Source organism: Rhinocladiella mackenziei (assembly GCF_000835555.1).
Source record: "Rhinocladiella mackenziei CBS 650.93 unplaced genomic scaffold supercont1.8, whole genome shotgun sequence".
In the NCBI taxonomy this organism is placed as follows: domain Eukaryota; kingdom Fungi; phylum Ascomycota; class Eurotiomycetes; order Chaetothyriales; family Herpotrichiellaceae; genus Rhinocladiella; species Rhinocladiella mackenziei.
In genome coordinates this window covers 598,949-620,959 of record NW_013550597.1, presented here as the reverse complement: position 1 = coordinate 620,959, position 22,011 = coordinate 598,949, and the positions used below count along the sequence as shown (strand labels likewise).

Genomic DNA, 22,011 nt, shown 5'->3' with positions numbered 1-22,011 from the left:
CAGAGAATCGGATTTGGCAAACTGAGTCTGAGTGGCCGGTCTTGATCTGGATATAGCCAGGGATGATAGAGATATTTTGCCTCCCCAATGTAATTATGTCTTAGGGATCAGTCAAGAATGTCTGCATAAATTTGGCGACTTGACTTGAATCCTTTGGATGAAGGAACTCTATGTTGAAATTGAAGAGGGAAACTTGGCAAGGCGATTCGACTCTGGCGGAGGGATTTCAGCGGAAGTACTTTGCCGTTTCATCAGGACGGTATGATTCTTCATCAGAAGGACCCAAGACCACATTCCTTTGAATACCGTGGGTATGTACTTCCACTCATCATGCTGTTAGAATGCGTGAACATGAACACCCTCCACCATTGTGGACCCAGATCATCAAACTACCAAAGTTTCTTCCGTGGATCAGATAAGCAATATCCTGACATGCGGAGTTTACTCCCGGAGATCCCAGGAGAACGATCTTATGAGGCTTCCCCGAAATTATAATGCCCAGTCTGTTGTGCATGTTGTGTGGCTCCAGCCTCTCCAATACAAGTCGCGCCGCAATCTCCACACTTTAGCTTGAACCCAGCGGTGTCGGTGTAGTAATGTCTTGCTTGGAGCTTCCGACATAAAGCCACGGCCTGGGGAAGGACTTCGTCGGACAATGGTTGTTCAAATTGCTTGACATCGTCTTCCGGCGCCGTACCAAATAAACTCAAGGCAATGGTGTCGTAGTGAATCCCAGAATATACAATGAAACAGCGTCGTGGTGCACCTTCGTTGTATCTGTCGACTCGGAGACTCTGTACATCAATACTGCAAATCTCGATATCAAACTGCTGACTGAGGATATCCAGCTCGATTTGACCGCCCCAGGCGTCTTCGGTCTGAATCCATCGACAATATGCATCTGGATCCTTGTTGTCAAGAATCGCTCTTGTGTATTTTTGCGGATTTCCTTGGATGGTCTGGGCGACGATGGATCTCAATTCAGTCATGGTATCCATGTCCGACATGACCGCGCTAGCGACGGCTCGGAAGAGGCACGAGTTGTCATCTGGCATGATGCGGAGGACTAAACTACCTCCTAGATTGGGAAGAAATATCTCAGGTGGATCGGCCATCTCTATATTTTCCTTCCGGGACAATGATAACGGTGCTGCTGATGTCCGCTCGGATTTCACGGCGGGCTTTGACGAGGATGTGGTAGAGGAAGTATTCTTATCCCCTGAATGTCCTGCTATATTTGTTGGGCCCGGCGAAGTCTGTTGAGTTGGTCCCTTCTGGGCAGCTGTTTCGACATTATTGATAATCAGCTGTTCTCCGTTGAGTTTTACATCTAATTCCGAAAGAGGCTTGGAGGGTGGGAATTGGTCGAGGTTCAAAGACTTGGGCGGATATCCGAATTTCACATCAAAAGATGATAGCGACGTTTCTGTGGCAATTGTCTTGCGGAGAGTTTCGACGGTTGCCGTATCATCAAGAGTTGCAGTTGACGATGTGCCAGAAGGTCCTCTGATCCGAATCCTCATCTTGCCGGTCGTCTCTATTGCTCACGAATTTGCTGAGCGATGGATTTGTGGCAGAATCGTGAGGATCTTCAAGCAGAAATGATATATTTACTTGATGTTGACAAACGAGTTGATTTGAATCAGCTTGCCACACAGAACTGTGTAGCACAGACTGGAAGAACTGAAGGAAGACGAGACCAGTTTTGGATGAGAGATCTGGCGCAGTCTTGTTTAACTTATTGAATAGAATCAATCGCAATTCTCGGTTGTCCTGGCGAACCTCCGCTTGCTACATCATGCACAGGAATGAGGAATGGTGAATGAAATCATCCTTCTTACATAAAGAGGCGTTCGGCTAGATGGGGTCTAGATTGGCCAGGGCCGCGGCAACTGAAGATGCGAGGCGAGTAGGTGTTTGGGCCAGCTTTTTGCGCGTTCTTTCAGCAAGGCCTGTTTCTCCGCGATTCATAGATTTGTAGACGTGCAACGCGTCTCCACTCCAGCAACCACCGATGTTGAACAATGAATGTAGGAAAGCAAGATGGAAAATATATGAAGTGAGAGCAGCTTTCTCAAACTTTTCACTTTTCACGGGCAGAGCCTCGCCAAGACTTTCCCTGCGATGCTGCGGCGCGGTTCGAATTGAAGGTCACTGCGTTGCGACTCTGCAACTCGCCATGCATCGCATTGATATACTACCGTTCTCACATCTACGCCACGCATCACCTCGTCCCATGTTACCAATTCGCATCGCTCAACACTAAGTCGCGGTAGCCAGAAAGACTAGGGATGGCGGACCCCAAACCCGCAGAGACAATCGCGCCAGAGGCAAACGAGTCCGTCAAGATGGACGTCGAAGTCAAGGAAGAAGATGCTGGCGAAGACAAAACAGACAACGATGCCGATATAGCAGAGGAGACAGCGGGAGAAGAGCGGGCAGTGTCGAATGAACAATACAAGGCCCTCAAAAACATCACCGAGGTCTTGACCAATTTCAAGATCAAACTCAAGAACGATGAGTCTGTCCACTTCAATGACGTTGATTTTTCCGGACTGACAGTCACGCCAGGGACCATTATCCTTCTACATTGTTCAGACGCATTCCGAACCGACGAAATCTCCCAGACTATCACGAAATCATCAAAGATCCTGTGGCTCTCAGTACTCTCAAGGGCAAGATACAGCGGAAGCAATATACAGGCATCCCGGAGTTCGTTCGCGACTTTGCCTTGATTGTCCACAACGCCCAGGTGTACAATCGCCCAAATTCAGGTCCCGTCCGTGATGTGCTTGAGTTGCAGGCCGTGTTCAAAGATGAGTTGAAGAAGCTTGTTGAAGAAGGCTTGGCCAAAGAAGAAGAGACTGTCTTTCCCGATCTCGGCGAGATTCCATATGCAACGCCAGAACCAGATCCTGTCTCCGACGAAGACGAAGACAATGACGACGATCCAGAGGACGACGATGACGATGACGATGTTGATGCCGACGACTCAGACGATGATCGACGGAAGAGAAGAGGTCGGAGAGGTCGACACAGCATCTCCGGACGCAAAGGCCGTGACGACGATGATGATAACAAGCTCAATGACGGGGATGTTCGAAAGCGCCGTGGACGACCTCCAAAGGTAGACACCCCAATGGAGGCTCGGATCAAGGCGGTCTTGAAAGGTATTCGCAAGCCCAAAGACAAGACTGGTAATCTCAAAGTCCGCCATTTCGAACGTTTGCCTGACAAAGCTGAGTATCCCGCCTATTTTCTGGAGATCAAGGACCCAATCGCACTGGACACGATCAAGAAGAAGGCCAAGCGGAAGAAATACCAGTCATTGGAACATTTCATGAAAGATCTCGACCTGCTCTTCAACAACGCCAAGGCATTCAATGAGGACGGCAGCGAGATCTACCGGGACGCGGTCGAATTGCATGCTGAAGCCCTCAAACTCGCTGAAATCGAGAAGGCCAAGCCGGATGACGAGTATCTCATGGAGGATGGCAGACGACCCCTACCGGCAGGAATTCTTCACAAGAATGAGCTTTGGAAAGTCGGTGACTGGATTCACATTCAGAATGTCAATGATGTGACGAAGCCCATTGTGGCACAAATTTATCGAACTTGGGAGGATTCTGACGGTCAGAAATGGATCAATGCTTGTTGGTATTATCGACCAGAACAGACTGTGCATCAGTACGAAAAACACTTCTTCCCCAATGAAGTCGTCAAGACTGGTCAGTACCGAGATCATCGGATTGAAGAAGTCATTGATCGGTGCTTCGTTATGTTCTTCACGCGGTACAGTCGTGGCCGACCTCGAAATGTTGATCCTGCTAAGGAAGTCTATGTCTGCGAGGCTCGATACAATGAGGAAAAGCACCGATTCAACAAGATCAAAACATGGGCCAGCTGTTTGCCTGATGAGGTTCGAGACAAGGACTATGAGATGGATCTCTTTGATAACCCTCGAAAGATCAAGAAAGTGCCGAGTCCGCTCAAGCACCTCTTGAAGGATGATATGAAAGAGACAGATGAGATTCCTTCGCCTCAATGGGGCCATCCAAATGCGCCCCCGATCATCGGTGGGATCCACAAGCAGCCTCGTGATGAAAATGTAAGGTTTTTTTGTGGTTGTTTCTTTTACGTTCTGCGACGCCTACTGATCGTCACCTCACAGCAATCACCGCCACCAGAACCGACACCACCGCCTCCTCCAACTCCTCCAGTTGCCCCAGTACGGCTTCCTCCCTCAACCGCGACGGGGAATCAACAACTTCGTCCAAGCGCAGACAGACAAACCAGTAGCGCGTCTGCCACCATACAACCTCAACCAGCGCGCGCTGCTATCAACATGACCCCTCAAGTCAACTCATACCAGGCGCCATCGATCTCCCCCGCTCCTCAGTATAGTCGTCAAAATTCCTATCCGCAAGCACAAACTCCGCAGCTTCACCCTACCATGCCTGCGCAGACCCCTGCTCCTCAGCAACCTCTTCCCTACACGTCTCATCAACAACTGCATCCTCAACCAAGTCTGACTCCGGCACACCAAACCAGCTATGCTCCAGCGACTCCCTCCCAAAACTACCGTGTACAGATACCAGCTGTTCAACCAGCGTATCCGGCATATCCAGTCAACATCCCAGAATATCGTGGAGCTGATGTCTTTGTCCTCTCTGACGCCGCAAACGAGTCGATTCCGAAACGTATCCGAGACCGCTACCCTCAAGACGACCAAGGTCGTGTCCTGTTCTTCACCAAACCTCCAGTCATCCACGATAGAACTGTTCGAAGCAGAGATGGTCCACCACTGCGTCACACCGAGAAGTACTTGAAAGCAAAGGAGACACGTGACCAGCTCATTGCCGAACGAAAGCGCAAGCGAGAAGAAGAGGAGAAACAGGCTCAAAACGCTAAGGCCGAAGGAGAGAAGGTTAATGCGGGGGGAAAGCGAAAGTGTGACCCTATCGGGGAATTATATGAGAGACTCGCTCATGGGATTGCTAAAGCGATGGGATGGCCCAAACCGCTCTGAAAAGAATAAGGACAGAAGACTTTGGCCTGTATCCACCCGCTTTGCTTGGACGGTCTTCTAATCATCAACGTCATCAATGGCTATTGGAACTGAAGAGCTTCGTTTCTGCAAGCGCACCGGGACCAGCACTGGCGCTGGAGGACCCCTCAGTCTCGAATCAACTTCTCATGGTTGATGATTAGCCAATGAACTTTTTTAATGTATGAATTTCGATGCATTTCAATCCCATCTGAACTTCCTACCTTGATTTCGTAAGGGGTCAGCATGATTATATGGCCTGGTTAGTAGTTCGAAGAACTGTTCTCGACCGAGGTAATTATCCGCCCATCTTCTCGAACAGCTCATCTCTCCGCCTCTTCAAGGCATCCAGCTCCGTTTGAGCACGCAGAACCTCTGCCCTCGACACCTCCAAGTCGGGCGGTAATCCGTGGAACGCCAGGATCTTCTTCTCCAGGGCCTCGGCCTGTTTCTTTTTCCGTTCGACGAGATCCTGCTTAATAGCCAGATCTGTGAGCGTAGGGCCTTGAATAGTTTGAGCGCTGGCGCCGCCGGCCCCTTGGCGCTCCAGCGCTGCGATGCGGTCTTTATACTCGGCAGATTTCAGCATGAGTTGATTGGCTTCACGCTGGTGCTGCCGTGTTTGATCGTGAAGGGCCGAGTAGTCTATCCTAGTATTCGTTGGAGACGGTGAGGATGGGGGTGAAGTTGTCTCTGGATCGGAGGGGTCTGCTGACCAGCCCGAGAGACATTGTTCGGTCTGGGCTATTTCGGTACTCAGAGTGGATGTGAGAGTGTCGATGGCTGAGATTTGGGACTCCAGATTGAATGTTTGTCTGGGAAGAGCGAGGATTTGAGACTGAAGATTCTGTAGGATTCCAGGAGTAGAAGCCGGACTTGAAGGGGAGAGATGGCAACCCAGGAGAACGGCGGAGTTCGCGAGAGAGTCCAGGGCCCGTTTTGATGATGGTGGAAGATAGGATTCGAGGAGTGAAAGGAGGGATCCTGCATCACTTCCGTCGGGAGGTTGAGCACGAATCTGCTCTCCATTTTGAGTGGCCAAGACAAGTTCTTCGATTCGCGCATTGTAGAGAAGTTCTCGAGTTCGTTCTACGGCGAGATTTTCGGTCATCAGACTTTGTAATGCTCTGAGGGTCGTCGTATTGCATTCGAAGGAAGGAATGGGCGAGGGGTAGTAGAGGTTCGATAGCCATGAGAGAACCACTGACCAGGAGTGTGATTCCAGAGCTTGGGCGCGGGCTTTGGATGGGGAGGCTTGCATGTTGAGTATTCGTCCTTTGAGGAAGGGGAGAATGAGAATGGTTCTAGGCAAGATGATCCGGATGAGGCTTCAATGTGGATTTGAGCCGGAAAATTCAAAACTCCCGCCCTTGAAAGAGATCCAATCGGAAGCAGTAGGGCGTAAGGGTCAGTCCATCAACGAGAGAAGATATCGAATGAAGGAAGTCTCTCTGTATCTCGAACTATCTCTGTCAATCCTTTGTTTCGATTGAAGATGTTTAACGTTGTCCCAATGTAGGTGGTCGCCAATATTGATTTTATTTTATATCTTAGCCAACTTGTCCCAAGCTTGGAGACGTTGAGAAGACAGAAACTGCTTCGAGGAAGATCTAAAGGGGGAAGGCTGTCGATTGCGAAGGCGACACAATGCTCCGCCATAACACAGATTAATCTACCTTTCAAGGAGAATATTCATTCATATTTGAGTCAGTGGTCATGCTCATACAGAGCTGGATGGCAAGTCGGGCTATGACACTGAGGTCGTGATGACATTCTTCGGAATCATTCCGGCAAGGTCCTCCCTACACCGTCTGGATAATGCGAGAGAAGAAATCTGACGCCGAAGATGTCTGATGAGAGAAAACCAAATCGAGTACGCTCCATTAACCAAGGCTAGGCAGCAGATATATCATTGCATGGTATTGGGGAAGGCTTTCTACGTAACCGGACAGCGCTTGCGACTGTGATACACTTCAGCATGATCATGATTCGATGCCCTTCTATTTTTGACAGATAATCAACAACGCCTTTATGCGCTCGATACAATCGAAGCGAGCAATACCACCCCTTATGGCTTTAGATGACAAAAGGTAACAGGAAAAAGTTAACAACATGGAGCATGTCATAGTATCCTGTGGGAATCAGCGATGAAGGTGTAACCATAAAGGTAAGAACTTACTATATCTGACAAGCACCTTTCAGAAACAAGGACCGGACTTCTCAATTTTGGTCAGACAAGTGTATTCCGTGGAGATGGACAGATCGCCATTGTGACAGCGGGTTGCTCGCCAGGGACTTCGGCCAGGAACCTTTCCATTGGTCCCAGGCCACGAGTTCGCTTGTCCGAGAATTGCAGGCGAAGGAGAGGACCATGATAAGGGCATTCGTTTGGGTGTTTTAGCCTCTGACTTGCACCCTGTGGAAAGACCAATGAAGCCTTGCCTTTTGTCTGCAGTCCATCATTGGTAACCACACAAGGAGCAGGAATATTGAAGGCAAGAACGGGTGGGTGGGCGCCGGGCTCTGAAAAGCTTTTGGCTTTATCAGGTGCCATTATGGAAGCAATGAGCCCCCAGCTTAATGAACGCAAGAGCTGAGACAAGAGACCCGAAAACGCGAAGAATAAGAGGTATGTGCTTGTTGGTGATTGAGAAGAGAAGTAAACGAAGAGAAAGGGCAGAAGAAGCCATATTTGAAGTGAGACTCTGAACCTCTGGGGCAACTCATTCCTTGGATTCGAAACTGACCCCTGGAAACACCTATCCATCAAACACAAGCAGACATTCCCAGTCGACTGAATTGCAAAGAGGTGTCTTTGATGAAATATGGCAGTGATTCAAAGCAACAAGGGGCCTTATACCCTGGAAGGAGGCCAATCCTGAGCCGAGGGGCCTTGACTTGAGGACAGAGGCTGAATAGTATGGTTTTGTCCTGAGCTCCAGCAAGATGAAAGCGTCATTCTGAGCAAATCACTGACTAGCATAGGTGGGATTTTGCCGGTGCCACACGTTACATATTGGTCAGTGTCGCTCTTTCACCCTCCACGGCCTGGCTGGTGGATGGTAACAGCCATTGCCTAATGATGAGCACTCTCCTTTTCGCTTTCCTTGGCAGTGGGCAATGCCTTTCGTCATCCTCCACCGCTCGTCCGTCGGTGGCACAAAGGGAGGGAATTCTGGCAAATTTCTTGGTGGAGTCGGGTTGGAGGTATCGGCTCGCCTACCAGATATTCTGCGAATCCTCCCAGAACGTTTCCCAATGATGTCTCTGCACCCGCATGCTCTTATGGAATTCCTTCCTGACTATCTGTGTTCGAACTTCAAGTTGGGCGTCCGTGTCGATGAGCGCGAGCTTTATTTCTCCAGTATGTGTAGTCGCTCCGGAGCTGGGTGAGGTCCGCTGTCCACCGCCGCTTGGTGTAGGGCGAGGGTTGAGTTTGACTTTACCTTGAACTCCGGATTACCGCAACCCGTTGCCGTTACCGCATTACATAAGCGACATATAAGCATATGTCTTGGCGTTATCACGTAACTGTTTTCCGGGATCACGTGCTAACCCCTCGAAGGGGCGCCCTCCTTCGTCGCCCATCGGATCCAGTCTATGGGCCACTCAACCTCCAACGGATTAACTATTTTCCGGAACCACGTGCAAGGGGCGCTCGACGGATTAACTATTTTCCGAGATCACGTGCCCCCCCGGCGCCGCCCTCCCAACTCGCCCATCGGATCCAGTCTATGGACAACCTCAGACAAGCTCTACTAGTCACACTCGAGATGCTTCGTAACCGAGCGTTAACGGACGAGCCTCGATGTCAACGTGGTCCCTGGATTGGATCCGATGGGTCGTGGTATTCCATCGGATCCAATCTGTGGACCACTTAGGACGAGCTCTTACTGATCACACTCGATGTGGCTCGTAACGGGGCGCTAACGGACGAGCCTCGATATCGAGATGATTTATGGATTGGATCCGATGAAAGACCACCGCCATCGGATCCAGTCTTCTTCTTCTTCTTCAATTCATAGACTGTCCCAGCCGCTCTATAGCAGCTATGCAGCAGTTCGATTATAAATACAGATGGTCCCCCGTCTTGCTTCCAAATGTCAAGCTGTCCCGTCAGACTGCTTCCCCCTTCTGCTCCACGCGGTCGCACCTGCACCCATCGTCCTTATGTATCTATGTACTTGTCAGGCCCTTCCCGGCCCTCCTCTGCTTCTGTATGACAGTAATCACTCGTCCGCGCTGGTGTGTTGCAGTGCCATAGACGTGACCGCCTGGACTTGATCCGCGGTCCCCGTCCAGTTCTTTGTTCTGTATGTCTGTACGTCTATCGCTGAGCTGCCTGAGCGGTTTGCTGCCCTTTGCAATAGTCGCTTGTTTGGGGGGCGCTGCATGAAGCGCCGATGTGACCGTGTTGGAAGTACTTGTAGTGTTTGAGATGTGTCGTTGATGTTTCCCGGGTCAGTGCTCGCTCTCGACAATCGAGACACCATCAGCAACCGGACGCGTCGCCACCGCGTCCTTCGCATTGATGGGGTGCTGAGATGTCGGCTAGCTGTGCAAGTGGTAGTATGTGACGTATCTTGAAGATCTGTTCTGAGCTATGGGTGGTGTTGGTAGTAATAGCGTGATTTTCTGTCTGGTGTGATTGTTCTGTGTGGTGGACCATCTCTTCCCCTTCAACTCCGCCTCTTCGTAGTGTACTCTTTAATCTCCGATACCGTAAACTGTGGTCGGGCAGGAAGATAGAGTGCCGAGATCCATCTCCCGTCTATGGGCGTACATGAAAGAGGCGCCACCCTCTTCCCGCGTACTGGGGCTGTGATGTTGGGTGTTTCGTGAGGCTCGGAGGGTGATTTTCGACGTGTCGACGCGTCGTTGATGGAGGAGATGGATGTGCTTGAAGATGTGTTCTGTGCTGTGGGTGGTCGCAGTGATGTCGTGTTGGTTATGTGTCTCTTATTGACTCCGCCTCTTCGTCGCGTATTCTTCACACTCTGACACCGTAAACTGCGGTCGGGCAGGAAAACGGAGGACCCGAGTCCGTTCTCCGTCGTGGGCGTACATGAAAGGGGCGCCACTCCCTTCCCGCGTACTGGGGCTGTGATGTTGGGTGTTTCGTGAGGTGCAGAGGGTGATTTTCGGGACTTCGACGCGTCGTCCATGAGAGGATTACCGCGTTGTTGAGCTCCTCCTGGCACTCAAAGACAGCTCGACTGTTTCTCTGAGAGTTCCCAGCGGACACCACATGGAGGTGGGAGCTCGTCGTCCGCCCATCGGATCCAGTCTGTGGACCACCATCACTCCTGAAGTAACGCCCGAGGCAACTTGCACCCTCAACCTTTCCACTCATTCGTCAGTGCTCTGAGATAGACAATCAATCAATCTTCTCTCCCATATCGTCTAACATGTCTTCCATACCGCTTCTGCTTTCGTTCCCAAAACTCCAACCAACGCTGCACTTGCTGTCAATCACGTGATACGTTGCTTGGCAACATCACGTGATGCAATTGGCTTGGCAATGTTGCAACTTGCACCCTTCCTCCTCTTCAGTCTTGCTCTCTTGCTAGATAGAACAATAACGCACAGTCTATTATTCAATACCGCTTCTGCTTTCATTCCCAAAGCTCCAACAAATGTCAACGTGGTTGCGGATTTCTGCGTTAACTTCTAACAAATACTAATTCTAGGCGCCAAGCTTTCCACTACTGAAAAGGCTGCATCTACGGGCACGCGATACCGTATTCACTTAGGACGCGCAAGGGGGAGAAAACTCTCACCTTAAGAGCATCATCACGATTATCCGCCCTTACAACCTCGCCCACTTGCTGTCCAGTTCCTCAACGTGGCTTTTTGTCTGCAATCAAAAGGAGGCTTTTGATACGCTATTCACACTTATGCGCTATAAGTTCGCTCCCATACCGTGGCGATGAATTCGCCTGCCAGATCCCCACCGCGTCCTCGCCGGCAGGCGGCAGAGAAAGCTTTCAAAGAAGTCCACAAAGCCTTCGGCGGTGGTACCAAAAGACTGAGGGCCACATTTACTCGCCGGGCAAAAAAAGTGCTGAAGCGCACGCGTGATCGCACGCCAACTAGAACCCTTTCAAAAGGTGATAACACTCCTACGCAGTATAAACAGACACCGACTCACAAGCGTATGGTCAATCATTCTGGTTTGATTCAAGAAGATGATATCGTCTATGTCGAAGACATAGAAATACGGATTTTGGCGGAAGCCCGTGGAATCACGAGAAAGAACATCCCCCATGATACGTTCCGCTCGACCTTTCTAGGCCCCTTCAAACACAAAGACGAACGACCGCAGCTCAACATCCAAGACATTAAGAAAATTGGTATCGATAATTGGGAACAGACGTCGTTCTTTCAGCGATTGCAAAAAGCACTCCCTAAGAAGGTTATATTTTGTTCAAAATATTTTTGGAGGCCTTCTGTTAATCTAGTTAGTAGGTTCTTAATGACCTTAGTTTATCCAGCTCTTTCTCGAAGACGTTGCCTGGAGCCAAAAGAGGTAAGGAGCCGCTTTCGCAACCAGATTTCTTTCTCCATCTCGAAACGGGTACTAGTTGGGCTCATGTGGAACTTACTTTCGAGCATACGCAAAGCTCCGTGCAAAAGGCCCCTGAAAAATTCCTGCAGTGGTTGCGAAGTGCCTGGAACATATTCTATCATCAGCCCTTCCGCCGCTACCTTTACGGGATTCTTTTCCTACAACCGTACGCCTTAATTACTTACGTTGATCATGGCTGTGCCGGGTACTCTGAGCCGCTAGATTTTGTGGAGAATCCTCAACACACTCAATTCCTCGCCGATTTTCTGGCGGATTTCATCGCGGAACCTGAACATCGTGGACGAGACCCCCACGTTACGACTCACCGACAAGACGGTTCGATATTCATTGAGTATGCGGGAATAAAGTGGGCTGAAGCAACCGATAGCTTACTATGCTACCGTCCCTGCGTTTTTGGGAGACATCTCAGGGTCACACGAGTGCAACCTGCGGACTCCCCGAACGATAAGTGGGTTATGAAGGATGCCTGGGAAGAGAAGCCTGAACACCAGTCGCCGCCGCCTGAAGAAGAGGTTCTCCGCATTCTTGTCGAGGCAAACGTACGAGGCCTTCCACAGCTTCATGAATCATGCCGTTCGATTACAGAAGGCAGTGACAATGTGGAGGCGTCAGGCGACAATACGGAGGTGTTGACCAGCGAGTTCCCTCCGAATTGTGAGAACGCACTCGCGGCAATAATGGATCGAACCATGAAGGTGGTCAAATCCAGCTTCGTATCTGGGCGCACTTCAAAATTCGATCCCACCGGCGTATCTCCAGGCGCTACAGGCAAGGATCTCTATTTCCGAGTCAACGGGCAGAAAAAGAATTTTAATGAATGTACCGACGTGCGCAGACGACGTACCCGCCTTATCATCTCGTACTGTCAACCCTTGAAAGAGGCGATGCGCAATGCTCAACCGAAAGAACTCATGCGAACAATCCGCGACGCTATGATCGTTTATTACGAGGCCTACAAACGTCCTGAGCATGGTTTTCTTCATGGTGGTAAGTTTACGAGTGGACGATGGACGGCACTAATGAATTCTTAGATATTTCAATAGAGAATATCATGGTTCCGGTGGAGGAGACTCAACTTACTGGCGGCCTTACCCACGAGACACTGCGCGGTACTCTCATTGACTGGAATCTATGCTTTACCGCCGACGGGAGAGCATCCAGCAGAAGCATTCGAAGTGGTACTCCTGCATTCATGGCGCCGAGTCTTCTTCGGAACAAACCAGTTACTCGAAGAACTTTGGGGCATGATATGGAGTCGTTCTTTGCCGTTATGCTTTGGGTCGCATCACTGAACTATAACGATGAAATCGCCTTTCAAGATAAGCCTCTGGTAAATATCGTTATTGAAAAAAAGCCGACCACAGATGTTGCAAACGCTAAATTGCTTTGGTTCGGGGATGCAGTGGAATTCAAGGAGTCGATAATTAATCACTTTGAACAACCATATCGCGAAGACAAAGACTTTGTCAAATGCACACGGGACCTTCGGCGCGTCTTATACAAACGGAACTACGACGAAGATACATCGAGCTCTAGTGAAGGGGAGCTAACGAATCTCGAGGAGACGAACGATGATGATTCAATGAAAGAGCGCCTGTTCAAAGACTGCATGGCGGTTTTCGACAAGTACCTCGGCGACGAAGGTGAGCAAAGTGGCAGTTACCAGTTGGACAAGATCGATACTAGGGGAAACCTAGAAGAATCGGAAGAGGAGATTTGATACGGATTATGCGGGAGTCTTTTACTGGAGAAAAGACTCTCTCATCGCTCACTCGGGCTTCAAAGAATTTTGTCACTTGCGTTGCTAGATGAGCTTTAAAGCCCTGTATCATTATGACGTCTTACATAGAAAAGCATTAATCGACTATCTGTTGTAACGAGATCTGTCTCGCTTCTACTAATATTCGAAGGCCTCGTTAGCTACAACCAGCGATGTCAAGAGTCAACTCCTCCCCAACCCTCTAGAGGCGGAGCCGAGCCAATGCTTATGTAGCCGAGAGGGGACCATCGGCGGCGTAGTCGACGAGGTCCTCTCAATGCTTGGAAAGATACTCCGCGACAATTTTGTATACAAAGCACTAAGCAAAAAGTCTTCTTGAACAGGTTTATTCCCGAGGGATGCTGGCTTTCCACCACTCGCAAGACTGAGCAGGGCTAACAGCAGCAAAATACATCCGGTAGAGCTTTGTCGTAGTCCTGGCCAGCCTGCCAGTGAAGCCTCGCTGTCACGGGAGACGTTGAAACAACGACAGTCAAATCTACATCTCTTCGTATAGCTGTGGGTCTGCCCTCTGCCTCCGTGTCATTCGATTCCCCGGTGATCCTGTGGCCTCGGTGCCAGTCTTCGCGCCCATTAAATACATCGCCCAGCCTTTCTCACATTTTTGCATTTGGCTTCCGCATCTGTCTTCTTTCCTTGTCTCAGCCTCCCTGCGTTCTCCCTCAGGTTTGATGGCTTTTTATCACTAAATCCTGCTCGCTGCTAATCTCTCAGATCCACCTGCGTCCCTACGCTTCCCGTGCTTCCTGCCACCCCCCTCCGTCTGAACTTGCTAAGCCATTTTATAGCTTGATATCCCGATGGATACACTTACGAATATGGGAGCGCTACCACAGGGATTCCAGTCAACACTCCCCCTTGGTCGGTTAGTAATCTGCGTGACAAGAGATGGCTTACCTTAAAGATATCGTCATGCCTTTATGCTATACTCACGAGGTCGAGGAAGTTGCAAAAATCATGAAGGAGCAATATGTATCTGATGACAAGTCAGTCACCCCCAAGATGGGTTGCCAATCCATGCGCTTTTCGAGACTGACTGGAAATAGCGAGCCATCCCATTCGTATCACTTCGAGCAATAGGGATGGTCGAAGAACATCTCATCCCAAACCAAGGATCTCATCCTGCAACAGGCTCGAGAAAAGAGTAGAAGCAGGGAAATCCACCACAGCACTGATGGATAGCAGGAAGGTTGATGGCAAGAAACTGCAGAGGAACATTCTATTTCGGTGCATTCATTTCGTCTTGCTCAGCAGCAGCCTCAGATCTTCGGATACTTTCACACTTTGGTAGCGATATGTTCCGTTCTGCTATGGCTTCATCATGATGATGACTCTTCTAACGGACAACAGATTTCTCAGTTGGAATGTGTCTTCCCGGGCCGACAAATTCAACCTGGTCCAGCTATTTGGATGGACGACTCTGTGAATAGCAACGCCCCGAGTCTTCTTTGTGGAAAGCTCCCAAATTTGCGAACGTTGAAAGTCCATAACCATGGTCGGACGGTTTTGGACAACCTCATGATAACCACTTTGAAAGGCCACATAAATCTTTCAGCAGAGGCGGTTAGCAGTACCTTACAGCGAGGTTCTAAATTGGCAGGGATCGATGTCGATTTATCTGGACGGTGGGATACAGATTCTCCATGTATTCGCGCACTTTTCAACTCTGGGAAGTCGAGTTGTACTTTTTAGGTGGAAGCGCAAATTCTGTCGTACCTCTCTCCAAGCTATCTGTCCTCGCATCACGACCTTGGGTGATAGTGGTCCCTTTCTGTCAATGACCAGAGCGGATCGATTGAGAAACACCGCTTCCAATGTGGAACGCGGCAACAACTACTTTCCTCGCATCCTGTCGTCCTGGCTACGGTTTACCTCGCACAGGCTGGAACAAAGATGAAGATATGTTTGGCATGATCGCAGTTTTGCTTTGCCTATTGATGGATGGAATAGACCCGAGGGCAAAGGCCACAGTCTCCGTCGACATGCTTTTCGGTGCCCGCGATAGTTCTCTCTGCACCTATAAAGAGCTTCGACCGATCGATCTCGCAGAGAGGATGTCATCTTCGACCGTCGCAAGGTGGTCCCCTCAGTTGAGGAGAGGTTGAAGGATACTATGTCACAATCTATGGCCAGGCGAGCATTTCGATCAGCCAATCGCAGTTCGTCGTAATACATTCGAAGAGGTCTTTCGAGGAGCCTCTTCACCGACCAATGACCCAAAAAGAAGTCACTTTCGAGGCCGCCTGCTCGTTCTGCTACAGGAAGATTTTGGTACGAGCGTTCAACCTTCAACAAGGATATCGTTATGATTGTTTTTTGCTCGTAGAAGGCATCTGGGTCATCTTTGGGCCGCCGTTCAAACGAACCTATCGAATTACAGGAGAACTGAGGAGTGCCATCCTTGGACTTCTCCACACTTCGACCTGGACATTTGTTGACTAGCCTCGATGATTTTTGGGGGGGTGACAATATCCATGCCTTTGATGGACAATGATATGAAGCAGCCTTATTCTCGGTGCGGTCGCTTCAAAGAAACTTATAGGTTTGCCATCCGTTCTCATGCTTCCCGTTACTACTTTGGCAATATGGATGCATGGAGCTGGTCCTCCTTGATTGGCCTGAATACTCCCTTCTTGTTCCTTGAGCTATATCTTGTAAGAACTCAAGATGGCCCGAACAAAGATGACGGAACTTCTTGTATCAGACATTCGTATAGGACCGAGAGGAGATTGATTGATTGAATCTATCTGAGAGAGATACAAGCTACAAAAAGGCCACGAAGGCTGCAATGCACGTGACTATGCTAGTCCCAATGTGGACTGCCAACAATTCGTTCCCTGGGGAACCCGCACAGCTTGTGGCTAGACCAGTTTATGTTTGTCCTGTTCATCCTTTTGTGCAATGAAGTTGTTAAACATTTCTCCGTAATACAACCCGTGGTCATATCCGACGGACCTCATACACGCCGTGACAACATACAGTGCAGACCAAGCAACTCCGCAAATGGCTTACTCTGATTGGTTGGAAAATTTATGCATTCCTAGATGCGACTACCCATTCCAAGGTGGCAACACCGTACTTATCACGTCGACAAATCTATGACGACGAGGTCTCTAGCATCGGCAATGGGTCTCTATAGATCGGTTCAGACTGGGATTCAACGTGCTCAAGGTACGACACCCCCATTCGAGTGCGACAAAGCGAAGATGCAAGCGAAGATACAGTAGATTAGTGTGTAAACCGAGCGTAAGTAGTCGCGAAGCATCTAGCGACGTAACGGCTAACCATCGAGGAAGTAGAGGAGAACCATTGGGAAACTAACGGTAAGACACCGAAATGCGATCCTCTCCTTTTGAAGGCATGAAAGTTGCGTGCAGACAAGCGCTACTTTGACAAAAGTTGTCTCAATTGGAGGATGGCAAGCCGCGGCTTTGCGGCGCTTGCGGTCAACGAATTGTCTTCTCGGCCCCTGCCAACACAGACGATCCCTTTGTTCGGAAGTGGAAGTAACCTGAAGCTGTAGAAACACCATGGTTTTCATAGAATTCGCATCATTACACTGTGTTTATGGACATATGGCGGTGGGAGGAGATCTGATTCAGAGACTCCTTCCCCTCCTCTTCTTCGGTCTTTCAACTCTATCCTGAATCACTGAAGGGCCTCTCTTTCGATTTGAGGATTTCCAATTCTCTCCATCGCAACAATTCATCCAATCAAAACATTTTCCACACTTGATTAATGAAAACCACATTCACTGGATACTTCTGAACGGTCTGGAGATCCAGAATATACATTTAAGTAGGTCATGAAAATATACGTATTAGGCAACGAAATGGAAGAAAAGCCAGCTAAGTAAAAACGGTATGAGCGGAATACCCAATTCGCCACCCAAAGAGATCTCTCTCTCTCTCTTATACATCAAGTTGACTTTCTGACTTTCTCACCAGCCGAGCCAGGCGCCCTCGTTGAGTTCGATTTCAGCACCGGGCCGATCTTGTCTAGGGTCCTGGATTCGTTCGCCTCTTGGGCCTGGTGCTGACGTTGGATCCATCTTCTGTTTTGGGGATCGAAGATTGGTCTGGCTCGTGTGTAGTTGTGATCTGGTCAAGAGCATGCCGATCTCGATTCAATCGGTTCGCGTAATGTGGGGTGTGCTGTTGCGATATCCAGTTGATTTGGCCCGGTCATGATCGAAGTTCTGAGATTGTCATCTTGGGGGTCAGCTCATGACGCCACTGCCGATGTTGCGTCGGTTTTTAGGACTCGATTTCGACCGTTTCGGGCCAGTTTGGAAGCCATATTGCTTTGGTAGCATCATGCGTCGTTGTTCAGAGAAGATACCCAGAAATACTGGGTGTATTGGCGGACACAATCTAAGCCTCGGGGCTTTTTGGGGCCTGGCAGGTTTCTCGAGAAAAATTGTCGAGATCATGTATTCCACAATTTGTAGGATAGGGTGGAGACATTTTATATCTTCATTCCCCAAGACCTGGCCAAGTTGACGCTGTTACCGGCCCAAAAGCCGATGTACTGTGAGACACCTCCTAGAGTCCTGCCCACGTTTTGTACATCTTTCAGTCGGCGATCGAGAAATTCCTCCGTCAGGGCAAAATCTCTGGAAGTATCGGTCGTCATGAACATTTCCGAGCTTGCATAGACGGCCGCAAGAGACGCTCGTTTCGTATACCAGGAGAAATCGACAGCACCATCGCCGGCAAGGTACCAGATTTCGTCAGAAAGGGCGTTGAGTTCTTTCAGCGAAGCTGGAATGTTTCCGAGGAGAGACATATAGCTGAGCGCCTTCACATAGCATGGTTAGTGTAGCTCTTGTCAAGAAAATACAATGTTAAGCGTACCCCTTGCCATTGGTGTATGATGCCTGCGTTTGCTCTCAACCGTGCCATCGTCAATGTTCTGACCTTGGCCCCCAAGCCAAGATTGACACCGGGTGGGAATTGTACATTGTTCTTCAGCGCAAGTCTTTGCGTTACGAGATGATAATGGATGAGGTCAAACACCCCACGGGGGAAGAGCTGGGCGGTGACATCCAGGTATCCTGCATCTTTCGCACCCAAAGCCAGCGCTTCGTCTGTGAAACCGTGATTCGGCACGTGGGAGATGGCAGCGGAAAGGATTCGATCTTGAGGTTCGAGGAATGGAGGAGGATCGGGATGGTGAATGGAGAAGTAGGACCGCCTACGCTGTAAGGCAGAGATCTGGACGCGGCAATTGGCGGCTGAGGCTGAGCGAAAAGCTTTGGGGACCACCATGGAGGGCATGCGAGGATGTGACGCGATTTGCTGCTTGAAGGTTCCAGAGTTTGCAACGGTGGTGCTTATGGGGACTTGTCAGCCAGATGGCAGAAGTTAGGGTAACAAGCGATGCGAGTGATATGATGTGCATTGAAAAAGAGGATCAGAGAGGCCAAAGTAGACGATCTACGATGGTCTGGTAGTCCGGCAGATTGGGGCTGCACAACATTTTGCGACGGGAAGGTGAGGCTAGCTTGGGTGGCTTGATGCTTGAAGCCAGACACCGATGGCCACGGGCCTGAGCTGCCCGCCGCCTTTTACGTTTTGGCCCTTCAGCCTTACCGATTCTTGGCGGAAACTGAAGCAAAAGGAGTGGAGCCGGCCGCGACTACGAAGTGTGTAACAAGGATTTCTTGACTGTGACGCAGTTCCTGATGTCGCGAACTACTGCTACGCACGGGCAAAGAAGAACAAACTGTAAAGGCGATCCCTCGTCCCATGCTCCGCTTTTGGGAACTGCTCCGGGCTGTGCGTAGTTCACGCAGCTGTATCGGAGCATCACCAACACAGCTAGAAGATGAAACAGTACAAAGCTTCCACATTCATCCCGCAGCTCCAATTAGCCTGTCTTGATGATTTGGGATGTTTTAATGCAGGGGGGAAAATCCACACCGTCACGCCGCTTAGTGGCAGATTTTCCATTTTGCCGAGGTAGAGGGCCATCGGGATAGGACAGGGAGCTGTGCCACGATGCATTGCTCGGTCAAGAATATGCCAAATGAATTCCTACCGGACGGTGATGTTACAATGCACATGTACCTGTGTCTTATCGAGGTCGATCACATCAGCCAGAGAACAGCGATTAGCCCCTATTCCAGGAATTCAGGGCGGAGCAGACATGGTGCCTGATGACAAAGGAACGCGGTAGAAGCTGCGAGGAGATCATCCCCACGTGATTGATATATGGTTCGTCCAGTCGAGGACGGTAGAGATCAGAATCATTTAAATGGATGCCCAGATAGATGCCTTCTTCTCTCCTTTGTGCCGAGCAGCCCTTAAGAGCGAAGTCGAAAGATGGTTGTTGAGGGGGGTCGGGGATGCTTTGGTCCGGTGGATCGTTGGCGCTGATCCATCGGCCCATCATCGAATCCTTCCAAGTCTCTTGTTCCGCGCTTCTGCTGTGCGCCGATTCGGCCTGGGCATTTCTCGACGGTCTTTCTTTTCTCTCGCCACTGTGGCTTGCGTGGAGCCCACCTGAAAAAGCTCACTAAAACGTGCTTGGGTCTTTGCGACATGTGTGACTAGAGACTTTTTTCCCATCTAGCCCGCAGCCGCCGTGGCGGGGCATCCATTGCTTCGATGATTAATTCCCAGGCACTCGATATGCCCTCCGCCATCAAAGATGGGTGCAAAGTACACCCGATACGACTCCTAGTTTCCTGCTAACTTGTCAAAATCGGTACATGGCGGGCTACGGCACGGGCTTGTAGGGCTCCATTTGCGCCACCACAATGCCAACTTAGTCGTCACTAGTCGCCCAAATCCTTGTCTTTTCATGTCAATTGACTTAGGCCACCGGTGCCGACTTCCCTTGGACAAGGAATGCCTGATAGTTGAGAGGAGGAAAGAGTAAAAACGCACTCCATGGGTTTGAAGCTCATTGGAGGGTTTGTTACAAGTACAATTGATTGGAGAGCACGTCACACTCTTTGTTACAAGCGAACTACTACTGGCAATGCCAAATTAAATAAACAACACATACAACACAACACCACACCAATGCAGCAGAGTTGTCTCGAGCTCTCCTGCCCCTAGATCATGTGGAAAGAGGTAGGATCTTTTTTCGACTGATCTACATTGTTTAGATTACCTTTTTCCATTTGCAATCGCATCGAACGTAGCCCTAGCCGTAGCTGCATCTGAGCAAGTGGTACCTGCCCCGTGCCCATGATCACCTAAGCCAGAGGTGGATGTTCAGAGGAAGATGGTGGGCGTGGTCGGATATGCGAGCGTCGGCCGGAAGCGCGCGAAACTAAGTCCCTAGAACATGGCATTTGTTCGGATGCGGGAGGAAGCCCCTGGCGCGGTGATATTGCGCAAGTGTAAGGTGGTGCGCTGCTACTATAAGATGCACATTCTGGGGGTGTTTCGAGGATGCCACCCGAGAGAATCTTGTACTAGGGGGCAGAGCGCAGCGGAGAGTGGACCCCAGTGAGAGATAGTGCAGAGGGCAAGCTTGCAGTGTGCTGGGATGGGGTATTCAACACAAGAGACAAGGGTGGGAATTGGCCTGGCGGGATCTGCGAACTGCTGTGCTTTTTTGCTGTGCTGCGCGGTGCCGTCGTTGTTGTCGTGGCATGTCTTGCTGTGTTCTGCTCTGCTCTCACCTGGCAGCGTGGTGCAATGTGAAGACAAGACACGGAATGGCTGAGTTGACAGAAAGAAGAGACATCGACAGGGTGCTCTACTGAAGAACTGCTAGCACGATGGTCGTCAACGTGCTAGTTGTGAGGGCGCAGTCAAGATTTCGCTAGCGCCAAGGCCAACACCCACTCAGACGACGTCCCTCAGCTTTTCCCATCCTCCGTCACACTTCTCAGGCTGCATCGTACTGCGCTCAGTCTGGCTTTTACCCGCGACAAAACCTGCATCGTCCTCCATCCTGCGTTATAGCCGCAGCTGCACTCCAAAACATTCTCATCCGAACATCTAGCACCTCGCTATCCGACCAACCGTTGCCCAACGCTGCTCATCCAACTCCCTCCGTCCCTCCTCCATCCATCCACTGGCACCCCGGCCACGCGAGAACTCTGGTCCTCAGGCCCTAAAACACTGCCCTGTGTGCCCGGTTCGCTGCTGACTCGATCGCCTCCATACCTTCCGACCCTTGCGCTATCCTTTTTCTTTTGCAAATCCCCGTTAGGCATTGCTGCAAACAAAAAAGCCCTAGCCCATTGGACTGAAGCTTCGGCCTTCCTGGTTGGTCACATACCCTGCAAAAAATTGTGAATAGGCAAAATAGAGCCGCTTAGACAGAATCCAAAACATCCCTGGCTTGCCATATTGAAGAGGGCCATATGGATCCGCGCAGAGGAAAAACTCTTGAGGGCTGACGTTGCTGACTGACTTGTGGACCATACAGGTTTCCAATTTCAGCATCACACTGGCCGAAAACAAACAACATCAAACCCTTCTCCTCCCTCCATTACCACTATTATCAAAGTCCGTCTCTCCAATAAACATCGGCCCTACGTACAACGTCAAGCCTGCCATACCTAGTCTCCACTCGACTTCGCTCTAACTTGCTTTCGCTCGGGCCCCGCCTTCATTTCTGCGAGAGAAA

The 22,011-nt window shown here is 50.1% G+C and overlaps 5 protein-coding genes across 5 annotated transcripts; 2 read left to right on the top strand and 3 right to left on the bottom strand.

The window, feature by feature from the left end:
* Positions 1-470: 470 nt before the first annotated feature.
* On the bottom strand, positions 471-1,523 carry Z518_09826 (uncharacterized protein; the record flags this gene model as incomplete). Its single annotated transcript, XM_013412443.1, has 1 exon — positions 471-1,523. One exon carries the CDS (start codon positions 1,521-1,523, stop codon positions 471-473), a length of 1,053 nt encoding a protein of 350 aa, XP_013267897.1.
* A 768-nt stretch (positions 1,524-2,291) lies between these two features.
* On the top strand, positions 2,292-5,029 carry Z518_09825 (uncharacterized protein; the record flags this gene model as incomplete). The annotated part of the gene is made up of 3 exons (XM_013412442.1): positions 2,292-2,521; positions 2,572-4,108; positions 4,172-5,029. The coding sequence occupies 3 exons, from the start codon at positions 2,292-2,294 to the stop codon at positions 5,027-5,029; spliced, it is 2,625 nt and encodes an 874-aa protein (XP_013267896.1).
* A 316-nt stretch (positions 5,030-5,345) lies between these two features.
* Z518_09824 (uncharacterized protein) lies at positions 5,346-6,308 on the bottom strand (the record flags this gene model as incomplete). Its single annotated transcript, XM_013412441.1, has 1 exon — positions 5,346-6,308. The coding sequence occupies one exon, from the start codon at positions 6,306-6,308 to the stop codon at positions 5,346-5,348; it is 963 nt and encodes a 320-aa protein (XP_013267895.1).
* A 4,668-nt stretch (positions 6,309-10,976) lies between these two features.
* On the top strand, positions 10,977-13,356 carry Z518_09823 (uncharacterized protein; the record flags this gene model as incomplete). Its single annotated transcript, XM_013412440.1, has 3 exons — positions 10,977-11,462; positions 11,516-12,623; positions 12,668-13,356. 3 exons carry the CDS (start codon positions 10,977-10,979, stop codon positions 13,354-13,356), a joined length of 2,283 nt encoding a protein of 760 aa, XP_013267894.1.
* Positions 13,357-17,883: 4,527 nt separating this feature from the next.
* Positions 17,884-18,695, bottom strand: Z518_09822 (rpsU-divergently transcribed protein; the record flags this gene model as incomplete). Its single annotated transcript, XM_013412439.1, has 2 exons — positions 17,884-18,216; positions 18,273-18,695. 2 exons carry the CDS (start codon positions 18,693-18,695, stop codon positions 17,884-17,886), a joined length of 756 nt encoding a protein of 251 aa, XP_013267893.1.
* Positions 18,696-22,011: the final 3,316 nt, after the last annotated feature.